The 24,090-nt window shown below is 49.4% G+C and overlaps 1 protein-coding gene across 1 annotated transcript in view; it reads right to left on the bottom strand.

Moving 5' to 3' along the window:
- Positions 1-512: 512 nt before the first annotated feature.
- LOC108799868 (CSC1-like protein 2) overlaps positions 513-24,090 on the bottom strand; it is a 31,557-nt gene continuing 7,979 nt past the window's right edge. The window contains exons 3-9 of the mRNA XM_018571796.1: positions 9,432-9,654; positions 5,551-5,630; positions 4,102-4,140; positions 3,709-3,799; positions 2,408-2,445; positions 1,235-1,377; positions 513-575 (exon numbers count right to left, since the gene is read on the bottom strand). Of these exons, the coding sequence (XP_018427298.1) occupies positions 520-575; positions 1,235-1,377; positions 2,408-2,445; positions 3,709-3,799; positions 4,102-4,140; positions 5,551-5,630; positions 9,432-9,632 (648 nt within the window). The 5' untranslated portion in view covers positions 9,633-9,654 and the 3' untranslated portion in view covers positions 513-519. The remainder of the gene's footprint in view (positions 576-1,234; positions 1,378-2,407; positions 2,446-3,708; positions 3,800-4,101; positions 4,141-5,550; positions 5,631-9,431; positions 9,655-24,090) is intronic.

The raw sequence follows: 24,090 nt of genomic DNA, 5'->3' as shown, positions 1-24,090 counted from the left end.
TACATACTGCCCCCTGTTATACCCTCCACACTCCTCTCCTGCACATACTGCCTACTAATACACCTCTTTAGCATTGTTTGCTATATCACAATCATTTCTTGTTCTAAAACAGCCACGTTACATTGATTTAAAATCAATGAGTAAAATCTTAGGCAAAAACAATAAACAGATTACAAAGGGAGGGAGCACAATAGAGAAAATCTCAGACATGATGATTAGAAAACAGTATATCAAGAAAACAAAACATACAAAAGAAAAAATAAAACCAAGGCCTGGGACACGGAGCCAGGACCTGGGGCACGGAGCCAGGACCTGGGGCACGGAGCCAGGACCTGGGGCACGGAGCCAGGACCTGGGGCACGGAGCCAGGACCTGGGACCAGTAAACAAGGAGGAAGTGGAGATCCAACAAGCAGCAGTAGGGTAGAGGAAACACTTTACACCTCTTGTGGACAAATATTGCGTTGTGCACTCATATACACACACACACACCCGCCCAGGTACACATAGACACAAAGTCTTACCTGGAGTCGAGGTTGGCTATGGTTGTCCTCCCAAAGCTGTATGCATTGTTTTCTGTGGAAAAAGATGGAGTCCTGTTGGTCAGTGTTATACATATAGACAACATGTGAGCTCCGGGTGTCGTTATACGTGATTAAAGCGCAGAGATTGGCGAAGTAGGCCAATGGTGGGTCATGTGATATCCTGTATGACACTACAGAGGCCATATTGGTGTGCACTCACCTTCTGTCAGTATCAGCTGCTCATTCAGTCACTCCTATGTATGTCACATGATCTACACCTGCACCCCGTCTAGTGGGCTCTTCCTGTTTTGTTTTTTTACTGCTATGAATCAAATATCACAAAGTCCAAAGCCTACCGTGAGGATGTACATCCAGGAGAAGGAAAAGCTCATTGAATTAACCAACTAATTTACATTTAAAAAAATTAAATCCAACAACACCCATTGTGACTATGGTGAGTGTTATAGCTAGGGAAAGGTCAGGGCTTCACAGTTCTGTAGATTTAAGTGATGTCTTCTGTATGAGGTGACCTTCCAATCTGTGGAGTTCTGGCCGCCAGAGACGGTAATCAGCCTCCGCTGAAAGTCTGTGCCACGTGACCCTTGGCTGTCATATGCGAGTGGCTGGGGGTACTGACAGGGGTTGTAGATGTTGTCCCCCCTCCCTCATCCCAGTGACCACAATGCGTCTTTATGCAGGCTCGTCTCTTACCTAGCAGGTCTCCTGAGAAGTTGACCGGCAGCACAATGCCAACTGACAGCACGCCGACTACCACCAACAGGCCAATGATGTGGCGCTGGAAGGACAGGTAATGGACAGCATCTGCACCACATTTATCGAGGATCTCGTCATCTCTGTAGAGAAAACACAGACGGCTGTCACTGAAGGATGGAGGCAGAAATCCTCATAATCAACATATACTCCTGACCATCACACATGTATGAGTTTGTTGGGCATCCCATTCAAAAACCATGGCCATTAATATGGGGTTGGACCCCCTCTGCAACGATACCAAACTCCACTCTTCTAGGAAGGCTTTCCACAGTCATGCTGGGACAGAAAAGGACCTTCCCCAAATGGTCACCACAAGGCTGGATGTGCACAACTGCCTACAATATCTTTTTGGCAATATAGTGAATAGAGTCTGTGTGTATGTGTATGTGTATGTGTGTATATATATATATATATATATATAGCTTAGTGTAGCCATGTGATCAGATAAAAGTTCTTTTGTATATACTTTTTTTATTTAGATCTGTACATGGAGAGCAGCCATATTGCATCCGTGTCCTATGCAGGCGCTGCGTCCCACTTTGTAGCGCTACACAGTTCTTCTATCATGCCTGCGCATATCTATGGGTCAGCTAAACAAGCTATGTGAGGCCAAGTGAGCTTATCCCAGCAGATAATATTTTACTTTTAGGGTAAACTGACAGGTTTACTTATAAGAAAAACCCAACTTGCTTATCTTCACATTCACCACGCTCCCATAAATGCCAATAATACATTCTGTCGTTGATTTTGTTGTCTTGGATCAGAGAATCAGCCAAGTTAAAAAAACATCTATATCTAGAGCTACCTATACTACCTCTGTTATAGCAAACACTGACTTCTGTTATCAACTCTAAATGTTGTAGAATATGATAAGTAATGGAGATATTGTCAGAGAATTTGGGTTCCCTTGCTTGGATAAAAGCTGTGGGTCAGGCTTTGATCTGTTCCACACTTTTTAAAGCCCCCCTCCTCTGATCATATGTGAAGCCATAAGGAGATTGTTCGTGGAAGGGGTCCACTATTGCATCAGTCTCCCGCCCTCGGGGCTCCCCATACCACATCCTCTATAATGAAGAACATTTATTGATAGGCGACAGGACAGGAGCTCACTTTATCCGGAAGATCGCAGTCAGCCAGGAGCAGAAACCCTGCAAAGGAAACACAGAAGATTTTGTACAACTGGACTGCAAAACAATCATTATCAATAATCATTATCAATAATCGCAGTATCATCAGACCCAATTTGTATCAATGATCACTCCTAAAGTTGGCATGGCGAGTCTGAAGGGCCCATACAAATGTCAGGCACCAGAGACAGAACTGAGTGCTGGTGCTCATTTGCTGGAATCAGCACTAGTGACACTAGGGTTGCCACCTGTCCAGGATTCACCCGGACAGTCCGGGTTTTGAATGCTGTGTTCGGGTTTCATGGCAGCAGAAACCTGGCACAAGATGTCAGGCACACAGGAGAAACCAAAATTAAGATAGGGGCTACTGGCCCCCCACTGAAAATAGTCTCAACTGTGATATTTACATATGAAGGGGTGGCACTATTTACATATGTAAAAGCCGCAACTCATTCTTCCAAGAAAATTTCCGTGTGTCGCTAGAGTGTTCGGGTTTTGATGGAAGAAAAAGTGGCAACCCTAAGTGACGCTCAGGTCAGTCATATTGTCACTGAATGTCCTCTCCGGAGGATGATGCAAAGTATAGGTAGATGGAAACCCAAATCACTAAACTCTCATATGAGCTTTAAAATGTCCATCTCATTTCAAAAGTATTTTTCTTTCTGCAAGTCTGCAGCTTCCTGTTATAGGGTGACAATGCTCGGCCCCTGTCTTCCCATTGTGCTGGGATTGTAGTTATATCACCTCAAAGGACTGGCCCCCATTTGGCCTGTTAGGTCTTATTCAGATAGGCAAATGATGGAGGCAATTGCACTCAGTGTTATGGCCACATGCAAACTGACGATTAGCTGTGGCCAGTTTGTGTGCGCCCAAAAAGTCCGTCCCAGCGCCATACCTGGACACACAATGTTTGCACCAGGGTAAGTCCCCACACAGCTCCCTCCTCATGCATCACTGGACCCTCCCTTTTAGATTGTAAGCCCTCGGCCAGGGAGTGTGTATAGCGGCACTTTTATATTCACAGCCTCTGCTGTCCTCCCGCTGACTGACACTGCTGCGCTAGGAGGAGGCTGAGGAGCCTCTCACCTAGCGCAGCAGAAGTAGATGCTGCGACCTCCTCAACAGTGAGTTGCGACCCACAGGTTGAGAACCGCTGCATTAACAGTTCCATGCGATACCACGGTATCAAAAGTCAACGCCGGTGACTAATTTCTACTTACGTTCATACCCATTCACCTTCCAGAGACTCCCCCATTACTACAGTTACAAATGAGCCGTACTCACATTGTCTCTTTGGTCAAAGTCCACCGAGCTGGACACGGAGGTCAGACGCTCGTAGCGGTCATGGCTCTCGGAGTGCATTGCGGAGGCCACACTAGAGCAAGCAACAAAAGACAGATGTCACCAAGAGACACAATAGTGCGTGCTGAAAAGAAAGGGTTAATCACTCATAGAACACCAGGTTAATTATAACCAGATCCCTGTTCAGGAAGGAGCCCCGCTGTATGATGTCATATATATATATATATAGATTATATACATTGGATACCTGCCGAGTGAGAGAGCACGAGAGAGAAAGACACTGCATGCAACCAGAGATCGGGTTAGAGAGAACCGCAGCTGCGGAAAAATCCATTTTTATTAGTGAGCAAAGCAACACACAGACACAGAACATACTATTCTCGCTCCACCCGGAAACTCTGCATCCGCCTCTGCCTGGGTACAGGAACACAAAACACAAGACACGTTACATGGCACGATGACCAAAAGAAGAACATGGCACGATGAGCAACACAAGAACATGGCGCGTCCTTAAGTGAGAGTCACCCTGACTGCGAGGAGGAGGATAAAATGGGGTAAACAGATATGCTATATGGACAAAAGTATGTGGACCCCCCCTCCAAATGGGGACAGGCTGCCAATACTACAGCACACAGAGACATTTCAGATCATTATGTGCTTGCAACCTTAAGCCAACAGTTTGGTGAAGGACCTTTCCTGCTTTAGCATGACTGCACCCCGTGTACAAAGGCAGCTCCATAAAAGACATGGCTGGGCCAGTTTGGTGTGGAGGAACTCGAGTAACCTGCACTGAGCCCTCAACCCTACAGAACACCATTGGGTTGAATTGGAACGCTGACTAACATCCAGGTCTTCTCACCGAACATCAGTACCTGATCTCACAGGTGGGCACAAATTCCCACAGACATGCTCCAAAATCTTGTAGAAAGCCTTCCTAGAAGAGCGGAGGATGCTATAGCCGCAAAGGGAAGGGTGCAACTCCATATTAATGGCCGTGGTTTTGGAATGTGATGTTCCACGAGTTTGTTTGTTGGAGCTACAAAAGGGGGTCAAGGTCTATATCAATGTGGACCTTGTACTACATGCAAGGTCCACTGTTTAACTTTGCAGCGGGTAAGGTAGGTATCAGAAAACAATTGATACCCGCCTTCTCTCCAGGTTGGTCCAGGGTGACATCATCATCATCTGATCACCTCTACGTCTAAGCCCTGTTAGGGTGGAAAGCGTAGGGAGGGTCTGGGTGGATCTTCTGTACCGGAACAATAAAGTTGAATTCAGCTGATTTAATCGTGCGGTCTGACTCTGTACAAGTGGGGACGCGCTCCATTTGGCTGGCACCCACACCTACAAACATTGGCAGACACAGGACTAAGGAGCAGCGGTGCTTCTTCTAAATACCTTGAGGTCCTTGATTATGGCGAGCACTGCAAATCACATTGCTGGCAGCGTCGGGATTTGGAGTGCTCCACATTCCTCAAATCTAGCTGGACGGAGCATGGCGGCACTTTCACCTAGAAGTTGAAGAGACGTCGCTAGCACTCCACTGAGGGTGAAATAACCGGCTCAACTGCATCCACCAAAGCATCACATAGGTAAACAATCCATGTTCCAATTCACTGCTGCAGTGTAAGTTGACCTCCCCGGCTCTCCAGCTTCGTTTGTCCGGCGGGGTATCACAATGGCTGGTGTTGGTTATTATACGAGATGGTACCGGAAGAACTTCTCCGCATGACTCAATGTCTCTAATGTTGTTGGCAGATAGAAGCAACAAAAAGGCAGCACACATATAACACAAGTAAGCGGAACACAATGTGATGGACTCACCTGTCGGCATCAGTGACAAGCGCCAACCGCCCATAGTCCCAGGCCACTTTCCTCAGGAAAGAGAAGACGAAGAGTAGGGCCTGGGGGAGACACAAGATGGGGTTATAAGGAGACAATAAGGAGCTCTGTACACGGAGACGATCCAGACTCTAATACACAGTGAGGTTTCATGTCTCCTCTACTAACCATTCCCCTTAGGAGACATGTATGCCCTTCACATGAGCCCCACAGTGAGGGATATATGACGCTCAGCAAAGAATTATCACCATTTTGTGAAAACGGATACCTACAGGCAGGGCCTTGCCGGGGGCAAATGCTGGCTGAGGCAGCCATTTCCACTGCAGCAACGATGGCCACCTTGGGCGGCCGTAGGCTATGTGACGCGGAACCTGATAAAAGTGCAGGCTCAGCGTCACTGAGTAAAAGTCTGGGTCTTGGTCACACGGGCAGATGCAGTGATTGGTAGCCCTGTGCTCAGCGATGATGAACCTGCACTGTTAACAGGCTCTGCGTCACTGAAGAAGCTCAGCCGCTGAGCCTGGCTGTGTCACATGCAACATGGCCAGGCGCAGACTTTAAGTCAGGGATGCTGAGCCTGCGCTTTTATCAGGCTCCGCGTCACCGAGCTGACTGCCTACTGCCGCCCAAGGTGGCCATTGTTGCCGCAGTGGAAATGGCTGCCTCAGCCAGCATTTGCCCCCGGCAAGGCCCTGCCTGTAGGTATCCGTTTTCAGAGCCGCTGATCTGCACTGAGGGAACAGTGTCCGGTTGGAGATTCCGACCTCTGTGCCAACCCACACCGTGTCTCCCCCATTGCCACCCAAGGCAGCCGCTTTAGTTGGTCCTCATTGGCGACACAGCCCTGTATGCAGGAGATTTTTCAGACAGGGGTCACTTTATGACAGACATAATGGCAGGACAGCAGAACTGTCAATTTACTAATACCCACTATCCTCCAATCTCGCTTTTGCTTGTTTAGGACTATGCAGGCTCTTGAAGACACTTTCTGCTCAGTACATTTTTGCACATTTATTGCTACACAGGAAATGCAAACTCAGCTGCCCCCAGCTATCTCAAGAATACTTCTAAATAGAGGTTAAAAAAAATGTCAGGCCAAAACCGAAAATGTTATTTTATTATTTTTATAATCTTCTTAATTTTTTTATATTCATTTTTATTAAATATTTTTATTTTTTACTTTACTTTTAGGGGCTTTGGGGAAATATTAGGGGTCTCTAAACAGACCCCTGATATTTTCCTTTTAAAATAGAAAAAGAGATTGAGAACACAGAGTCCTCAATCTCTCTCTTTCTGTGTCCCCTGTTATCAATGAACAGGAATGCTCTATACTGAGCTGAGGACAGAGTGTGTTTACTATAACCACAATCATGAATGAACAGGAAGTGATGTAGATGGGATGTAGATCACTTCCCATTCATTCATAATTGAGGATATAGTAACCATGCCATGTCCTCGATTATCTATAAACACTCAGCGATCACTGAGCACTGACTGCTTGTACCCGCTCTCCTCTCATGGCACGCTGTCACAGGAGGCTGAGCGAGCGGTGCAGGGAAGAGAGCTCAGCCTCCTGTGACAGCCCGGGCTGTCTCCGCCCACAGCGCTCTCCTCCCGCATGTGGGAGGAGAGACGCCGGCCACTCACAGCGCTCTCCTCCCGCAGCGCTCGGCTGCCTGTGACAGTTTCTTTCCTCCCCGCTGGGACACAGAGCAGCGCCCAGCGGGGAGGAGAGAACACACAGATGCACCCCTGTATCGGCCAGAAAATGGCACTTTTGGCATTTAGCCCACTTTAGCGATATATTTCGGTGGCCGATATATCGGTGCATCCCTACTTCTAATCCTGTTGTATAGGATTGTTTTTTAATTGTAGTGTTTCCCCATATGTTGTGAAGTGCTGTGCACACTGTTGGTGCCATATAAATCATAAATAATAATAACAAATAAAGAAGATAACAGAGAAAATTCGAGTGCCGTGCCTCAGCTTGGCCACAAGAGGGCAGCAGCATTGTTTTAATGTCCAGTAAGGACAGGCATGGATGGAACCTGCAGGACACACAGTCTGTATCCCTCTGAAAGTTTCTATATTAAATATAACCCAATCCTCACCCGGCTCACTGGAGATTTCACATACAGCCATTTACATCACAATATTATTGAACAAATAATTTGAATCATCTAAAAGGTGAACTCCTAGGACAAGGAGACAAAGTTATGTATTGCAGTCAACCGATTACCGGCTCCTCTCCTGGACTGAAAAGGCTTCCTCTGATATCACTACACACTGGGAGCTTCTCATGATGTGCATTAGAAACTGCAGCAAGTCAGATAGAGCCCGCCTCATTTCCTGGCTGGAGAATGTCCAACATCATCCAGCACTTTACTCCCTGGCCTGACTGTCCCTGGCCCCGCCCCTTTCATTCATTGGATACAGAGGATGATTGTGTTGATATAATAATTCTTGTGTTTGAAGATGGCTTTACAAGCCAGAAAACTTAAACTGGCAGAATGGTTTGCAGATCCCAGTTGAGCTCTTGGGGGATAGCAAGAACAAGCCAAAGGTTATATTTCTAACTTGCTTGATTTGATATATAAAAAGGAATCTGCAGTGTGCTAAGGAGAATTCATCCTTTTAAGTTTTAAAAAGCTGAAAAAACTGGCTAAGGGGCTTGGATTTTAATCTGTTGTACCGGTCTGTCCATAACTAAATCCCTTCAGGTAGCAGTATTCTCTTCTTCCCCGATTCTGATCCTTGGGAGTATGCAGCTAGTAATATTTGTAGTTCTAGCTCCGCCCTCTCATCCCACTGCGGCACCACTCATTGTCATGGACTGGGGTCCGTATCCACAGAGAGCGAGACAGTTCAGGAGATTTCAGGAGCGTACCTGAGGCTGTGCTGGGACAGGTATCATGGAGGCGCATTGGGTAACACAAGGTTACTGGGTGGCACAGAATTTTCTGGGGTCCCCGGGTGACACGGCTGCTCTGGGGTCCCTGGGTGACACGGCTGAGGTCCATATCCACAGTCCAGGAGATTACAGGAGCGTACCTGAGGCTGCACTGAGACAGGTATCATGGAGGCGCACTGGGTAACACAAGGTTACTGAGTGGCACAGAATTTTCTGCGGTCACTTGCTACACTGTGGTCCCTGGGTGACACGGCTGAGGTCCATGTCCACAGAGGGAGAGAGAGAGACAGTCCAGGAGATTACAGGAGCGTATTGGAGGCTGCATGGAAACAGGCATCATGGAGGTGCACAAGGCACACTGGGTGACACGGCTGTCCTGTGCTGTCCTGGGGGGGTCACTGGGTGACACGGCTGTCCTGGGGGGGTCACTGGGTGACACGGCTGTCCTGGGGGGGTCACTGGGTGACACGGCTGTCCTGGGGGGGTCACTGGGTGACACGGCTGTCCTGGGGGGGTCACTGGGTGACACGGCTGTCCTGGGGGGGTCACTGGGTGACACGGCTGTCCTGGGGGGGTCACTGGGTGACACGGCTGCTTAAGTGCACTTTGGGGGTCACAGCGTGCACAGAGGAGCGCTGGGGGTATGTGGACACAGGCAGCAAGGGGAGCTTGGAGGATACATCACTGAGAGCACGGGTAAGACTATAGCAGGAGAGGTCTTCAGTGGAGAATGACACCCACCCACATAAAACCATGAGAAGGAGGTTGCACGCCACAGAATCATGTGACAAGAGTGTCCAGTTCTAATCTTCGCAGAGTCTGTCTGAATTGGATTATCTAACATTTCATAGAATACTGAGCAAACTTCCTGACACAAGTCCAGTTGCCGTGTTCCCCTTCCCGTTTTACAGACTCACACCCACCAGTGCACGGCACTGCGCCGCCAACTTACCAGGAAGCACATGAAGTCCAGAGCCAGCACAGTCGGCACGCCGCCGAACGGCAGGCCCTGCAGGACGGTGCTGCGGATGCGTGCGGTGTAGCAGTAGTCTCTAGCTCCTGTAATGGTTTCATTGCACTGACCTCCGGCACAGGAGGAGGAGGCTGAGGTGGTGCCCATGGAGACCAGCGTGCCCAGGAAGAAGGGGGTCATGGTTCCTTTATCATTATCCGGCCTGTGAGAGAAAACACAAAGATACAAATCAGTAACATCGTGGACCCAATATGACCAGAACGCTGCCGACGAGACTGAAACCAACATTCAACTGATGCCTAAAGCTATACCCCGGGGACTAAAGTTTTCCTATAAATCTAATCTTCAGTAGCCACAAAGGATGTAAATCCCCTCTGTGTGCACCAAGTGCCTATGTAAACCCAGATATGTCCTTGCAAAATGAGGAGTGACATCATCACTGTGCTGCACATAGACCGTGCAAAGAGTAGAACGATGGTAGGAGCCCAGGAGACCCCATCCACTATAGGAAACTACAGGAGGGGGCGGAGACGAGACCAGTCACCCTGCACTGGGAGAGAGAGCGCATCAGTGACCGGTCATTATTACAGGAGGGGGCGGAGACGAGACCAGTCACCCTGCACTGGGAGAGAGAGCGCATCAGTGACCGGTCATTATTACAGGAGGGGGCGGAGACAAGACCAGTCACCCTGCACAAGGAGCGAGATCAGTGAGCGGTCTTTATTACAGGAGGGGGCGGAGACAAGACCAGCCACCCTGCACTAGGAGAGAGAGCGCATCAGTGACCGGTCTTTATTACAGGAGGGGGCGGAGACGAGACCAGTCACCCTGCACTAGGAGAGAGAGGAGCAGTGAGCGGTCTTTATTACAGGAGGGGGCGGAGACAAGACCAGTCACCCTGCACAAGGAGAGAGAGGCTTTTAGATGTAAATAACATACATAATAATACAAATGAAAATAAAGAATATTCCCCAACATACTCCGCATATGTGAAGCAGCAGGATGGTGATGACAGGGCAGAAGAAGAGGGAGGTAAATGGACAGTGAACTTGGGAAGTCTCCTTTAATGTATGGCAATGTCCAACACAGGGGTAGGCAACCTCGGCCCTCCAGTTGTGGTGGAACTACAAGTCCCATGAAGAATTGTGAAATTCTGACAGCTACAGGCGTGACTCCCAGAGGCAGATGCATTATGGGAATGGTAGTTCCGCCACAGCCGGAATGCCAAGGTTGGTTGCCCCTGCTCTAACATTAGATATAATCGATTATGTCGATTAGTTGTTGCAGCCCTATCTAACATATTACTATTTAATGTCCCCGATTCTGAATTACCCAACATGACTAACGTCCTCCATGTGCAAAATAAAGTATTTGTATTATTCTGTGCAAAGTGTAATCCGTAACCTGCCCCAGGAGCTCGGAATACTGCAGAGAAGAAGAGTACGAGAGCGAGAGAGAGTGAGAGGACGATTGCCGATGACGGGGGTCATGTGTGTTTCTGTACAGAGGAGCTGACACTCTAACAAGGAAGGGCAATATAGACATTTGTAGAGAACAGCTTTCAGTCACACATGCTGTTGAATATGTAAAGGAATCAGAACAAACTAGGGGGCGATCATTTCCAACGCACGGAGGACTTCCTGTCTAATCATCTGCTGTCACCGATAAGCCTCTCTATCTGATGAAGCAACGGACGGCACAGCAATGATAATCTCCTTTATAGTTGCAGGTCTGGGAACACGTGTCAGTGGGATCTGGTAGAATAATGTTCTCTCCTCTCCGCTGTCTGTGATCACGTTTTTTGTACTCACTGTAAATATCTTATTTGGAGACCATTGAGAGACACAGGAAGTCTTTAACCTTTGGGTTATACTGCCGCTAACGGGAGAAATGAACACGGGGGGGTTTAACATGGGCCCAAGAAACACTTCCCACTACCAGCGTGCCTCAGTTTTGTACCACAGCTGGACCAAGACCATGAGACCCGTGTCCCTCAATGGACTCCAAGAAAAGGATTTAAAGGAGAAGTATGGGGTCAGTGTTTTTCCCCATAGTTCTCCTTAGGGTAACGGGAGGACACAAACTAGCGTCCTCCCGTTACCCTAAGCTCAGTATAGCGCTAGCTACAGCTCCCTATATACTGAGACGCCGCAGCAGATCCCGACATCGATGTCGAGATCCGTCCAGCTGCGTGAGTGACAGCTGGCTCTGCTTATCTAGAGGCAGAACCAGCTGTAACCGCCCCCTCCCCCGTCCGTTCCGCCAGTCAGCGCTGGCGGATCGGAGGGGGGAGGGGGGAATCCAGCCCCTCCCCTGTAACGGCAGAGAGCCGTGACAGAATCGAGAGGTGAGAGAACGCCGGTATGTGTTCTCTCACCTCCCGATCTACTGAGCCGACCTGTGACAGTCTCATTGTCACAGGTCGGCTAGAACTATGAGGTGAGTGAAAAGCGCTCAGCCTCATAGTTTGGGGCGACGTGTGACAATGAAACTGTCACACATCGGCTCTATAGATCGGGAAGTGAATGAACACATACCGTCGCTCACTCACTTCCCGATCCTGTCACTGCAGTGAGCCGTGACTGTCACTCACGGCTCCCTGCAGGGATTCCTCTCCTCCCCTGTCCGATCCTCCAGCGCTGACTGGCGGAACGGACGGGGGAGGGGGCGGGTACAGCTGGCTGTGCCTCTAGATGGGCAGAGCCAGCTGTTAATCACGCAGCTGGGTGGATCTCCTTTTTTCACCTTCAGGACGTCCAACTGAGGTGCCGGCAACGCAGCAAAGAAATGCCAACAGGAGAACTAGAGACTGCCTTCAGCTCCAAGGTGCCTGAAGGACCTTACTCCCGAGGCTGGCATCAGATGAGGCCACAATGTCCCAATGGTAGAACATGGAGAAAGTGGGAGCAGAAGGCCGGGCGGGAGCCTTGAAAACCCCCAGAAGTACTTGCGGGTCTAGCAGGGTGCGCTTTGACCGGAAAGGGGGGAGGGGACCGGATCCTTGAAACCATCAGCTTGGACGATGTTGTACTTGAGTCACCTGGAGAAGCCGGTGCACACTTATTGCTCCATGGAGCAGAGGGGGAGCGAGGCTGAAGGGAGCGGTGCAAGAGCAAGCCGGGATCGTGGTTTGGGTGAGTATAACTTAGTTTTATCTAGGAAGCTAAAATAACGAGCACTTAACCCTTCCAATGCGGGGGGTGCTCTACTGCAAGGGTTAAGATATGAATTGACCGGAATTCTGCTTTAAGTACCAGACCTGGTGGGTGGGGCAGGAGCAAATCTTGAGGGGTTTCAACATGGGAATCAAGGGAGTGAAGAAATGAAAGGGATGTTTCTTAACGGATAAGAAGACTTTGCAGTCCGATCCTTGGGCTTCTTTCACTGAGGAGGAGGTATAGGAGAAGTCTCGCAAAAGGAGAGAGGTCTCGCAGAGGAGAGAAGCCTCGCAGAGGAGAGAGGCCTCGCAGAGGAGAGAGGCCTCGCAGAGGAGAGAGGCCTCGCAGAGGAGAGAGGTCTCGCAGAGGAGAGAGGTCTCGCAGAGGAGAGAGGTCTCGCAGAGGAGAGAGGCCTCGCAGAGGAGAGAGGCCTCGCAGAGGAGAGAAGCTTCGCAGAGGAGAGAGGTCTCGCAGAGCAGAGAGGTCTCGCAGAGCAGAGAGGTCTCGCAGAGGAGAGAGGTCTCGCAGAGGAGAGAGGTCTCGCAGAGGAGAGAAGCCTCGCAGAGAGAGGCCTCGCAGAGGAGTGAAGTCTCACAGAGAGATGTCTCGCAGAGGAGAGAAGCCTCGCAGAGAGAGGTCTCGCAGAGGAGAGAAGTCTCGCAGAGGAGTATCTTGTGATGTCCACCCTCCTAGGATACTAGAACAACTGAGGCATGCCGGTGGTGGCCGGGCTTGTCCTGGGTGTTTCCAGTGCTCTGTTCTTCTGTAGGTGGCACTATATCCTAAAGTATAAGACTTCCTGTGTCCCTCGATGGAAGAGAGAGACAACCTCCTGCAATGCTCATGGTACGGAGTGCGAGCAGTTGGCGGAGGGAGTTGATGTCACACCTCAGACTGGAAGTTCATTGAACTTGGTAAGATGAGAAGCAATAAGAGTTCCAGGTCTCTGATACACACAGATAACAGGAAGTCTCCCTGTGACCCGGAGCTCCAGCTGATGCCGTATACCCATCGCCGTATACCCGCCGCAAGACTCAACTTCCCACAATCTGCCCTGACTCATCATCATCATCACTACAGATCATCACTGAATGCGAGAGACAGTTCTGGGAAACGGAAACTAAAGAAGGATGGATGGAGGGAAGGAAAGAAGAGAGGGCAGACGGAGGGAAGGAAAAAAAAAAGAGAGGTCAGACGGAGGGAAGGGAAAGAGAGGGCAGACAGAGGGAAGGAAAAGAGAGGGCAGACGGAGGGAAGGAAAGAGAGAAAGAGCAGACGGAGGGAAGGAAAAGAGAGGGCAGATAGAGGGAAGGAAAGAGAGGGCAGACGGAGGGAAGGAAAGAGAGAAAGAGCAGACGGAGGGAAGGAAAAGAGAGGGCAGATAGAGGGAAGGAAAGAGAGGGCAGACGGAGGGAAGGAAAGAGAGAAAGAGCAGACGGAGGGAAGGAAAAGAGAGGGCAGATAGAGGGAAGGAAAGAGAGGGCAGACGGAGGGAAGGAAAGAGAGAAAGAGCAGACGGAGGGAAGGAAAAGAGAGGGCAGATAGAGGGAAGGAAAGAGAGGGCAGACGGAGGGAAGGAAAGAGAGAAAGAGCAGACGGAGGGAAGGAAAAGAGAGGGCAGATAGAGGGAAGGAAAGAGAGGGCAGACGGAGGGAAGGAAAGAGAGAAAGAGCAGACGGAGGGAAGGAAAAGAGAGGGCAGATAGAGGGAAGGAAAGAGAGGGCAGACGGAGGGAAGGAAAGAGAGAAAGAGCAGACGGAGGGAAGGAAAAGAGAGGGCAGATAGAGGGAAGGAAAGAGAGGGCAGACGGAGGGAAGGAAAGAGAGAAAGAGCAGACGGAGGGAAGGAAAAGAGAGGGCAGATAGAGGGAAGGAAAGAGAGGGCAGACGGAGGGAAGGAAAGAGAGAAAGAGCAGACGGAGGGAAGGAAAAGAGAGGGCAGATAGAGGGAAGGAAAGAGAGGGCAGACGGAGGGAAGGAAAGAGAGAAAGAGCAGACGGAGGGAAGGAAAAGAGAGGGCAGATAGAGGGAAGGAAAGAGAGGGCAGACGGAGGGAAGGAAAGAGAGAAAGAGCAGACGGAGGGAAGGAAAAGAGAGGGCAGATAGAGGGAAGGAAAGAGAGGGCAGACGGAGGGAAGGAAAGAGAGAAAGAGCAGACGGAGGGAAGGAAAAGAGAGGGCAGATAGAGGGAAGGAAAGAGAGGGCAGACGGAGGGAAGGAAAGAGAGAAAGAGCAGACGGAGGGAAGGAAAAGAGAGGGCAGATAGAGGGAAGGAAAGAGAGGGCAGACGGAGGGAAGGAAAGAGAGAAAGAGCAGACGGAGGGAAGGAAAAGAGAGGGCAGATAGAGGGAAGGAAAGAGAGGGCAGACGGAGGGAAGGAAAGAGAGAAAGAGCAGACGGAGGGAAGGAAAAGAGAGGGCAGATAGAGGGAAGGAAAGAGAGGGCAGACGGAGGGAAGGAAAGAGAGAAAGAGCAGACGGAGGGAAGGAAAAGAGAGGGCAGATAGAGGGAAGGAAAGAGAGGGCAGACGGAGGGAAGGAAAGAGAGAAAGAGCAGACGGAGGGAAGGAAAAGAGAGGGCAGATAGAGGGAAGGAAAGAGAGGGCAGACGGAGGGAAGGAAAGAGAGAAAGAGCAGACGGAGGGAAGGAAAAGAGAGGGCAGATAGAGGGAAGGAAAGAGAGGGCAGACGGAGGGAAGGAAAGAGAGAAAGAGCAGACGGAGGGAAGGAAAAGAGAGGGCAGATAGAGGGAAGGAAAGAGAGGGCAGACGGAGGGAAGGAAAGAGAGAAAGAGCAGACGGAGGGAAGGAAAAGAGAGGGCAGATAGAGGGAAGGAAAGAGAGGGCAGACGGAGGGAAGGAAAGAGAGAAAGAGCAGACGGAGGGAAGGAAAAGAGAGGGCAGATAGAGGGAAGGAAAGAGAGGGCAGACGGAGGGAAGGAAAGAGAGAAAGAGCAGACGGAGGGAAGGAAAAGAGAGGGCAGATAGAGGGAAGGAAAGAGAGGGCAGACGGAGGGAAGGAAAGAGAGAAAGAGCAGACGGAGGGAAGGAAAAGAGAGGGCAGATAGAGGGAAGGAAAGAGAGGGCAGACGGAGGGAAGGAAAGAGAGAAAGAGCAGACGGAGGGAAGGAAAAGAGAGGGCAGACGGAGGGAAGGAAAGAGAGAAAGGGCAGACGGAGGGAAGGAAAAGAGAGGGCAGATGGAAGGACAGAAAATATGGGAGGAAAGGAAAGGACAGAAGGAGAAAAGCAAAAAAAAGGACAGAAGGTGAAAGGATGGAGGGAAGGAAGAAAGGAAAGAATAGGTGGAGGGAAGGAAGAGAAGAAAGGATGGAGGAAAAGAAAGAAAGAATGAATGGAAGAATAGAGTGGAGGGACATATTGTGACATCATCTACATATATAAATGGCTCCTCCAGAGACATGAAGAATACATTGGAGGGACATTGGAAGAAGAAGGCGGTGTATTGGGTGTATTGGGTGTAATGGGTGTATTGGGCCTGCAGAGCAGGAAAACAAAACAAGTCCAAGTTTCTCCTGCACAGGAAGGTGACGGACTATTATTTTCCACCACAGTCCCACATACCCCTAGGGGAGCACGGGCCGGTGCGGCATTTATCTTAGGAGCGGGACCAAGCTTTCCGCTGGCTCTCTAAATACCTGAACAATCTGATTGGATACAGGCAATGTTCAGGTATTTTGAGAGCCAGCGGGGCCGACTAGCAAGATACTGAAGCTTGGCCCAGCGGGAGATTCCTCCATACACACAGTTTAGCGTAGATGAAGTAGATGGAGGAATCTGTTGCACCTTTTCCATCTGACCACAGAAAATCTGCAGATAATTGTAAGGTGTGTGGGCACCTTAAGGGTTATCACATGACCCCAGGTCTCTGGCACAGACAATTTGATCGCCGGCTGCTAGCGAGGTAGAAGCTGCGAAGGGTCCCGGGTAAGAGAAGTATAAGGAGGTCGGGGGGTTCACTTTGCAGAGACGCCGCCACCTTGCCCTGCATGGGGACGGGGACAGGGTCTCTTTGCAGATGCACGGTGCAGCCGATCGTGTTGCTGTATATTGCGACATGCCAGAAAACATGCAGACTTGTAATGACAGGGTCACTTTAAATGACAGCACGGCCTTTGCAGCAATGATATGTTTTTCCATGTAATAAAAGAAGCGGAGTTACTCTTTAGGAGGTAGAACTGGACACAGACAATGATACAACCAGACTATGCGAGACGTTCCCCGTCTCCTCGGTGCGTTGGTATAAACATTCCTCCGGGGGAACGACGCACAGAGTCGCACATGACACGCCTACATAGCATTCTAAAGACACAATCCCCATATGTGCAGCTACAAACCTCCGCAGGGACAGGCCATCAGGTGCTCTGCATAACATACTACTGAGGATTGCCGTCCTCCTATACCCGGCTCAGACCTGCCAGGCCACAGTCCTAGATCTCCCAATGCTGGTACTCTCATAGATTACAGTATGAATGCCCCCCGTACAGAGGAGGAGCCATAGCATGGAACTGAAGCTTCCACATATGTACTAAAATCTGAAGCCTAAAATACTAGGAATTGGCCAAGGAAAAAAAAAAAGGGAGGACAATGTGAACGAACCCGAAACATCAAACAGAAACATGCAACAGTTTGAAAATAGGAAAAAAGAAGAAAGAGGTGAAAGGAGGAAGAGATCTCGTAGTTCTGAGGAAACCGGAAGTCATGCGGTCCCACAACTCGATAAGTTCGCACTTTCGATACATCACCGGACAAAGATGGACGCCGGGGTTAATCTGGGCGGCAAATTACCCTCTTCCATCACGAAGGTGACACCTCTCCGGCCAGTGGAATGGGAGACGCGGCTGGAAGCCTCTATGACAGGGGTGGGCGACTCTACCCTCCAGCTGTTGTGGAACTACAAGTCCCATGAGGCATTGCAAGACTGACAGTTACAGACATGGCTTGCAGAGACATGATGGGATTTGCAGTTGCAGCACAGCCGGATGGGCACAGGCCTGGTCTATGAGGACTGAACCATAATCCTTTCTGCATTGTTTATACCATAGCAACCAGATTCCCCGCATTCCGAAGCCGAATGGATGTGACCGGCATGTAGATGATGTCAGGGGTATGAGGGCCACTCCACTTCTAGGGGTCATTCACAGGGGCGTGCACGTCGGCATGCCGTGCACACTCGTACAGAGACCCCGAAACACATCGACCTCTCCCAGTGAATACAAGTTAATTGTTATATTGGGGATGATGGGCTCATACACACGCCCGGCCCGTGCAGAGACCAGACCCCCGGGAGGGACAAGTGTGGCATGTCATTGCATGCAGAAGAATGTACCCGTCTATTGGAGGATACACGCAGACCCCATCCTGCCCAGTGTGCGTCCAAGTGGGAACACCCAGACCCCCAGGGATATGAAGGTTCGGGTCTGTGTGTATCTGAGTGAGAGAGGGGTATAACATGCCCCCCGCCCCCCAATATGTGTCACATTGGGGATATACTGCTTCATTTCCTGTCTGATAGCCACAACAGGAAGCAAAAGGAAATCCCTTCACAGTAAGAGGCAATCCCTGGTGGTCACCAGAACTAGTTGGGGGATAGATCCCTTCACTTCCTGTTCGATGGCCACAGCAGGAAGTGAAAGGAAAACCCTAGTGGTCGCCAGAACTAGTATCTCCAGTGGGGGATAGATCCCTTCACTTCCTGTTCGATGGCCACAGCAGGAAGTGAAAGGAAAACCCTAGTGGTCGCCAGAACTAGTATCTCCAGTGAGGGATAGATCCCTTCACTTCCTGTTCGATGGCCACAAACAGAAATGGAAAGGAAATCCCTTCAAAAGGGAGAAAAAAAAACCCCTAGGGGGGTCACCAGAACTTATGTCCCCATTGGAAGATTTCCAATCTGTTCCTGTTCTGGTGACAACCCAAAATGTGGGATTTTCCTTCACTTTCAGTGAGAACAATCACCGGGACAAATAGAGAGGGTGAATCTCCCCAACGGGGACAGAGAAAGCAATAAGAACATGTCAGCGGTTCCAATCCCTCTCCACTCCATCCAAAACGAAAACGTTTGGTTTCTCGTTGTACTTTAAGCTTTACTACAATAAATTTTATTTTTTCCAATGAAATATACAGAGAGAAGAAATTTCACGCTCTCTATAACAATAAAATCAAATATAATTATATAATAAATTATACCATATGACCCCCAGGTACATTTGAGGATGAGGGGGATGGGGTCAATGTCCTTCCTGTGCGGCGCAGAGGGAGGAGCTACACAGCACAGGTATGTCCCAGCCTCACCCCGCCATGTGTTCTCCCCATGGACAGACGTGTCACCTTGGCAGAGAGGAGCGGCAGATGCTCCCACCGAGAACTAGAGAAGATTTAGAGGGATAAGAGGGAGAAATACGCTGAGCCAGCACAGCCACCTCCAGCCGCCTGAGACGGGATAATCATCAGCTCCCAGCACCCGACTCGTATCAGCCGCCGAGTCCCCGGGATCCCAAACTGGGCCCTCAGGGTGAAAAGTCAATGAATGTATCCAGCCATCCTGTCCTATGACAAGCAAGATCACAGTGTGGCAGGGAGTTAGAGTGTAAGCTCCTGTGTACAGAGACTGATGTGACTGGCTCAGTGTTCTCTGTACAGCACCATGTGTGCACCTGTGGGGAGACATAAGGCCTAGTTCACACCAGCCACAGTGCGTCCCGGCCCAATTCTGGCCAAAACGCACTGCGCATTGCGGCCAGCTCACTTTGTTGCGGGGCGGTGCATTGAGCTCAAATGGCACCACAGCCACACCCTCCGGCCGCAGGGGAAGGCGTGACACATCAATGTCTGCGGTCCCAAAAAATGCCACAAGCACTATTTTTTTGTGGCCAGACCGTAGGCTTGCGTTCCCGGGTGGCCGATCGCATTGCGGCCAGAGGGCGGGGTCGTGGTGCCATTTGAGCTCAATGCACAGCCACGCCCCCTCCCGCCCCACAACAAAGTGAGCCGGCCGCAATGTGATCCGGCCCCAATCGGGCCAAAATGCACTGTGGCTGGTGTGAACCAGCCCTTAGAGTGTAAGCTCCTCTGGTGCAGAGACCGATGTGACTGGCTCAGTGTTGTCTTGTACAGCACTGTGGTATATGTCAGAGCTATAGAAATGTATAATCATAGTGTATGACTGTGGTGGGACATTAGAGTGTAAGCTCCTCTGTACAGAGAGTGATGTGAGTGGCTCAGTGTTCTCTTGTACAGCGCTGTGGTATATGTCAGAGCTATATCAATGTATAATAATAATAATCAGGGCTTGAAAAATGTTAGGGTGTCTCACCAGTCAAAAATGTCACCAGTCAGCATGACCTTGCAATTTATGTTAACATTTTTTGGGGACAGGTAGAGCTTTCTTTCTGGGGGTCACCTAGGGACCCCCAGAGAAGCTGATGAAGCAGAGATCTGCTTCATCAGCTTCTGTAGCTAGAAAGTGACACTGAATGCAGGAAGTGATGTATATTACATCACTTCCTGCATTCAGTGTCACTTTCTAGCTACAGAAGCTGATGAAGCAGATCTCTGCTTCATCAGCTTCTCTGCGGGTCCCTAGGTGACCCCCAGAAAGAAAGCTCTACCTGTCCCCCAAAAATGTTAACATAAATTGCAAGGTCATGCTGACTGGTGACATTTTTGACTGGTGAGACACCCTAACATTTTTCAAGCCCTGATAATAATAGTGTGCGACTGTGATGGGGCATTAGAGTGTAAGCTCCTCTGGTGCCAAGACTGATGTGAATGGCTCAGTGTTCTATGTACAGCACTGCGGTATAGGTCAGAGTTATAGAAATGTATAATAAAAGTGTTTGTGCTGCGACATTAGAGTGTAAGCTCCTCTGGTGCAGAGACTCATGCGATTGGCTCAGCAGTCTCTATACAACACTGCTGTATATGTCAGAGCTATATACATGTATAACAATACTAGTGTGTGATATTAGAGCATAAGCTCCTCTGGTTCTGTGACTGGCTCAGTGTTCTCTGGAGAGCGCTTCAGAGTATGCCAGAGCCATATAAATGTATAACAGTGTGTGACTGTGAGGGGACATTAGAGTGTAAGCTCCTCTGGTGCAGGTGGGAATGATTGCATCCACAGTAAATGGACTGGAACTAGTGTCATGTGACCACATATCAGTGGTGTGGAGTGGAGTGTCCCCAGTGCAGAGAAGTCACCATCAGACTTCTCCTCACTGCACTGCGTTCAGCTTTGTACACAGAGAGTCATGTGAGCAGTGACACGGGCTGATCCTTGTTGTGTGCTGGAGGTCAGCTCATAATCTATATTAACAGCTACAATAAGACTGACACAGATAACATCGTCACATGACCCTAAACCTACATGCAGCCACCTCGCTTATCAACGGGGAGGTCAATAAGAACTGTCTGTGCTGCCACGGCTGACAACGACAATATAGAGCAGGGGGTCTCAAACCTCCGGCCCTCCAGCTGTGGTGGAACTACAAATCCCATGAGGCATTGCAAGATTCTCACGGCCACAGACATGACTCCCAAAGAGAGATGCATCATGGGATTTGTAGTTTCACCACAGCTGGAGGGCCAGAGGTTTGAGACCCCTGATATAGAGTCCTGTCCTCAGCCGGACCCTTCAGTGCCCCAGGAACATGTTACCCTAGGACCGCTGAGATCTTCCGATCTCATAACTGGAATATACGTCTGGAGAAAAGTTCCTACTACATAAGAAACGGTCACTGGCCGGATGACAAGTGTTCTTATCCCTGCTGGTTATAGCTGAAGGGAGGTGTATGCTGTGCGTGTCCTTGAAGTCCTTCTATTGGATTCTACTGAATATAAGAGATCACTCAACGTTGAATAAAAGAAGACAACTAAAGCACTGCAGATGCACAGGACACACTATATACCCAGATGTATGTGGACCGTCCTCCAAATAAAGGGGTTCTGGTATACACAGTGTGCAGAGCCCCGACCTCAATCCAACTGGACACCTTTGGGATAAACTGGAACGCTGGTTGTGAGTCAGGTCTTCTCATCCAACATCAGTACCTGACCTCACCAATGGGCACAAATTCCCACAGACACCCTCCAAAATCTTGTGGAAAGCCTTCCCAGAAGATTGGGAGGCTGTTATAGTCACCAAAGGGGGCAACAAAGCCAACTCCATAGAGACACGGTGTGACCAGTTTGGTTGGGAGGAACTGGAGTGTCCTGCACAGAGCTCTGACCTCAACCATAGTGAGCGCCTTTTGGAATGAATTGGAACACCAATTGTGATCCAGGTCCTCTCATTCAACATTAGTACCTGACCTCACACATGGGCACAGATCCCCACATTCCCAAAATCTTGTGGAAAGCATTCCCAGAGGATTGGGGGAGGTTTTAGCAACAAAGAAAGGTCAACTCCATATTCATGGCCATGGGTTTGGAAGAGGATGTCCTACAAGCTCATAAGAACAGCATTGACCAGAACCCTGCTTAAGACTTTGGGATTATTTGGATCTAGGTCTTCCCATCCAACATCAGTACCTGATCATCAGTACACACTCCAAAATCTTGCAGAAAGCCTTCTCCAAACATGGAGGGGGAACAACTCCATATTAATGGCCATGGTTTTGGAATTGGATGTCTTAGAATCTCATAGGAGGAGTGATGGCCAGTGCACAGAGCCCTGACCTCAACCCTACTGAACGCCTTTGGGATGCACTGGATTTTGAGTCAGATCTTCTCATCCAACATCAGTACCGGACCTCACAAATTCCCACAGATACCCTCCAAAAACTTGTGGAAAGCTTTCTAAGAACAGTGGAGGATGTTAAGAGTTACAAAAGGAGGCAACTCCAAATGAATGGCCATGGTTTTGGAATGGGATGGGATGTCCAACAACCTCATAGAGGAGCGATGGTCAGGTGTCCACCAGCTTTTGCCTACACATTATTTTTATTATATATATAAATATAATACATATATATATACACACACACACACACACACACACACACACACACACACACACACACACTGATACCCTCCACTCAAATCGGCCTTATTAGGGATTCTATGAAGACTCCATTATTATTATTTAAGACTTGAAATATATAGAACTTTAAAGAGTCTTTTTGGGTGGGTTCAGGTACCGCATCTGAAACGCCCCATATTTTACTTTTAAAAACAACAACTTTTGTACATTTACATCTCACACATAGGGACCCCGTTACGATCCACCACCAGGACATCCAGCCAGACCTTCCGGAAAATGGCTCAAACTGTGTCCTGAGTGCTAGTTACCCCGTCTTCTCCTCTCCAAAGCCCCGTCCATGTTTTAAAGGGCCAGTCCACCCAGGTATCCTATTTCAGTCACAGTTTGGTGGACTAAGTCACCTTCTGCCTTCTTATATCTCCCGGAAAGTCCACTAGTGAAATCTTCCCACTACGGCCTAATTCCCAACCACCATGTGGTGTTCCCGGCTCCTCCCTCTCTTCCACGTGAAATATACATCTCGCCGGGAGCGCTCACAATCGCTGCTCATATGTGCAGATCTGGCAAGTCAACCCTAAAGAACCCACTGCCATCTCCCAAAACATCAGAACCTGCAAATTGGCAATGAATGTCGATAAAGTTCTCTAAATGAGAGGTTTTTGGGGTTTTATTCCCCCTTCAAGATATTGTAATCCCAAATCACTGACATCCCATAGAAGCGTTAACATCTTAATGTCATTTCAAAAGTCATTTCCAATATTGCAGAATTCATTAAAATAATCCCCGGTGATCCTGTCATAAAGTTCCCGGTTCAGGCACTTCCTGTTATAGGGTGACAACGTCCTGTGCGTGTATTTCAATTGTGCTCCTGCGTTGTCTTTCTTACACATAGGCTTCCGATGTGACAAGTGGCCGTGTTCTTAGAAAGCTCCAACTACCTCACTGCCGGGTGCTTGCAAGTTGGAGATTTCGAACCAGACGGCGTTAGACTGCAAAACACAACAAGACTGACGGAGCTTCTGTACGGCTGCATTTTAACAATATTCAGCAGCTGGCAAACTCGACGAGTAATCTGAAAACGCTGTGCGCGCCGCAACTGTACAGAGCTCCAGTCTTTCCGAGAGCCAGAAGTGAGGTAGTTGGAGATCTCGATAAGTTGGAGCTTTCGATAGAACGCCGGCATGGTCCACTGTTGTCAACATCCGAAAACCAGCCTCAGAAATGCCAAGCAGCCATCGCTGGAGTGCATACAGACAGGAAGTGGCTGCACAGAGCAGCACCAACATGGAGCAAACATTATAAATGATGTTTATAATGCCTCTGAGGGCTCACATCCACGTTACGAAGGGTGGAGATGACCGGCAGAGACCGAGGGTAGAAGGCGTCAGAGTGACCGAGGGTAGACGGCGTCAGAGTGACCGAGGGTAGACGGCGTCAGAGTGACCGAGGGTAGACGGCGTCAGAGTGACCGAGGGGCCACA

The sequence above is a fragment of the Nanorana parkeri genome, unplaced genomic scaffold (genome assembly GCF_000935625.1).
Source record: "Nanorana parkeri isolate BGI_ZX_2015 unplaced genomic scaffold, ASM93562v1 scaffold1840, whole genome shotgun sequence".
NCBI classification, from domain to species: domain Eukaryota; kingdom Metazoa; phylum Chordata; class Amphibia; order Anura; family Dicroglossidae; genus Nanorana; species Nanorana parkeri.
The sequence above is the reverse complement of the archived record's forward strand: the minus strand, read 5'-3'. Positions and strand labels throughout refer to the sequence as shown.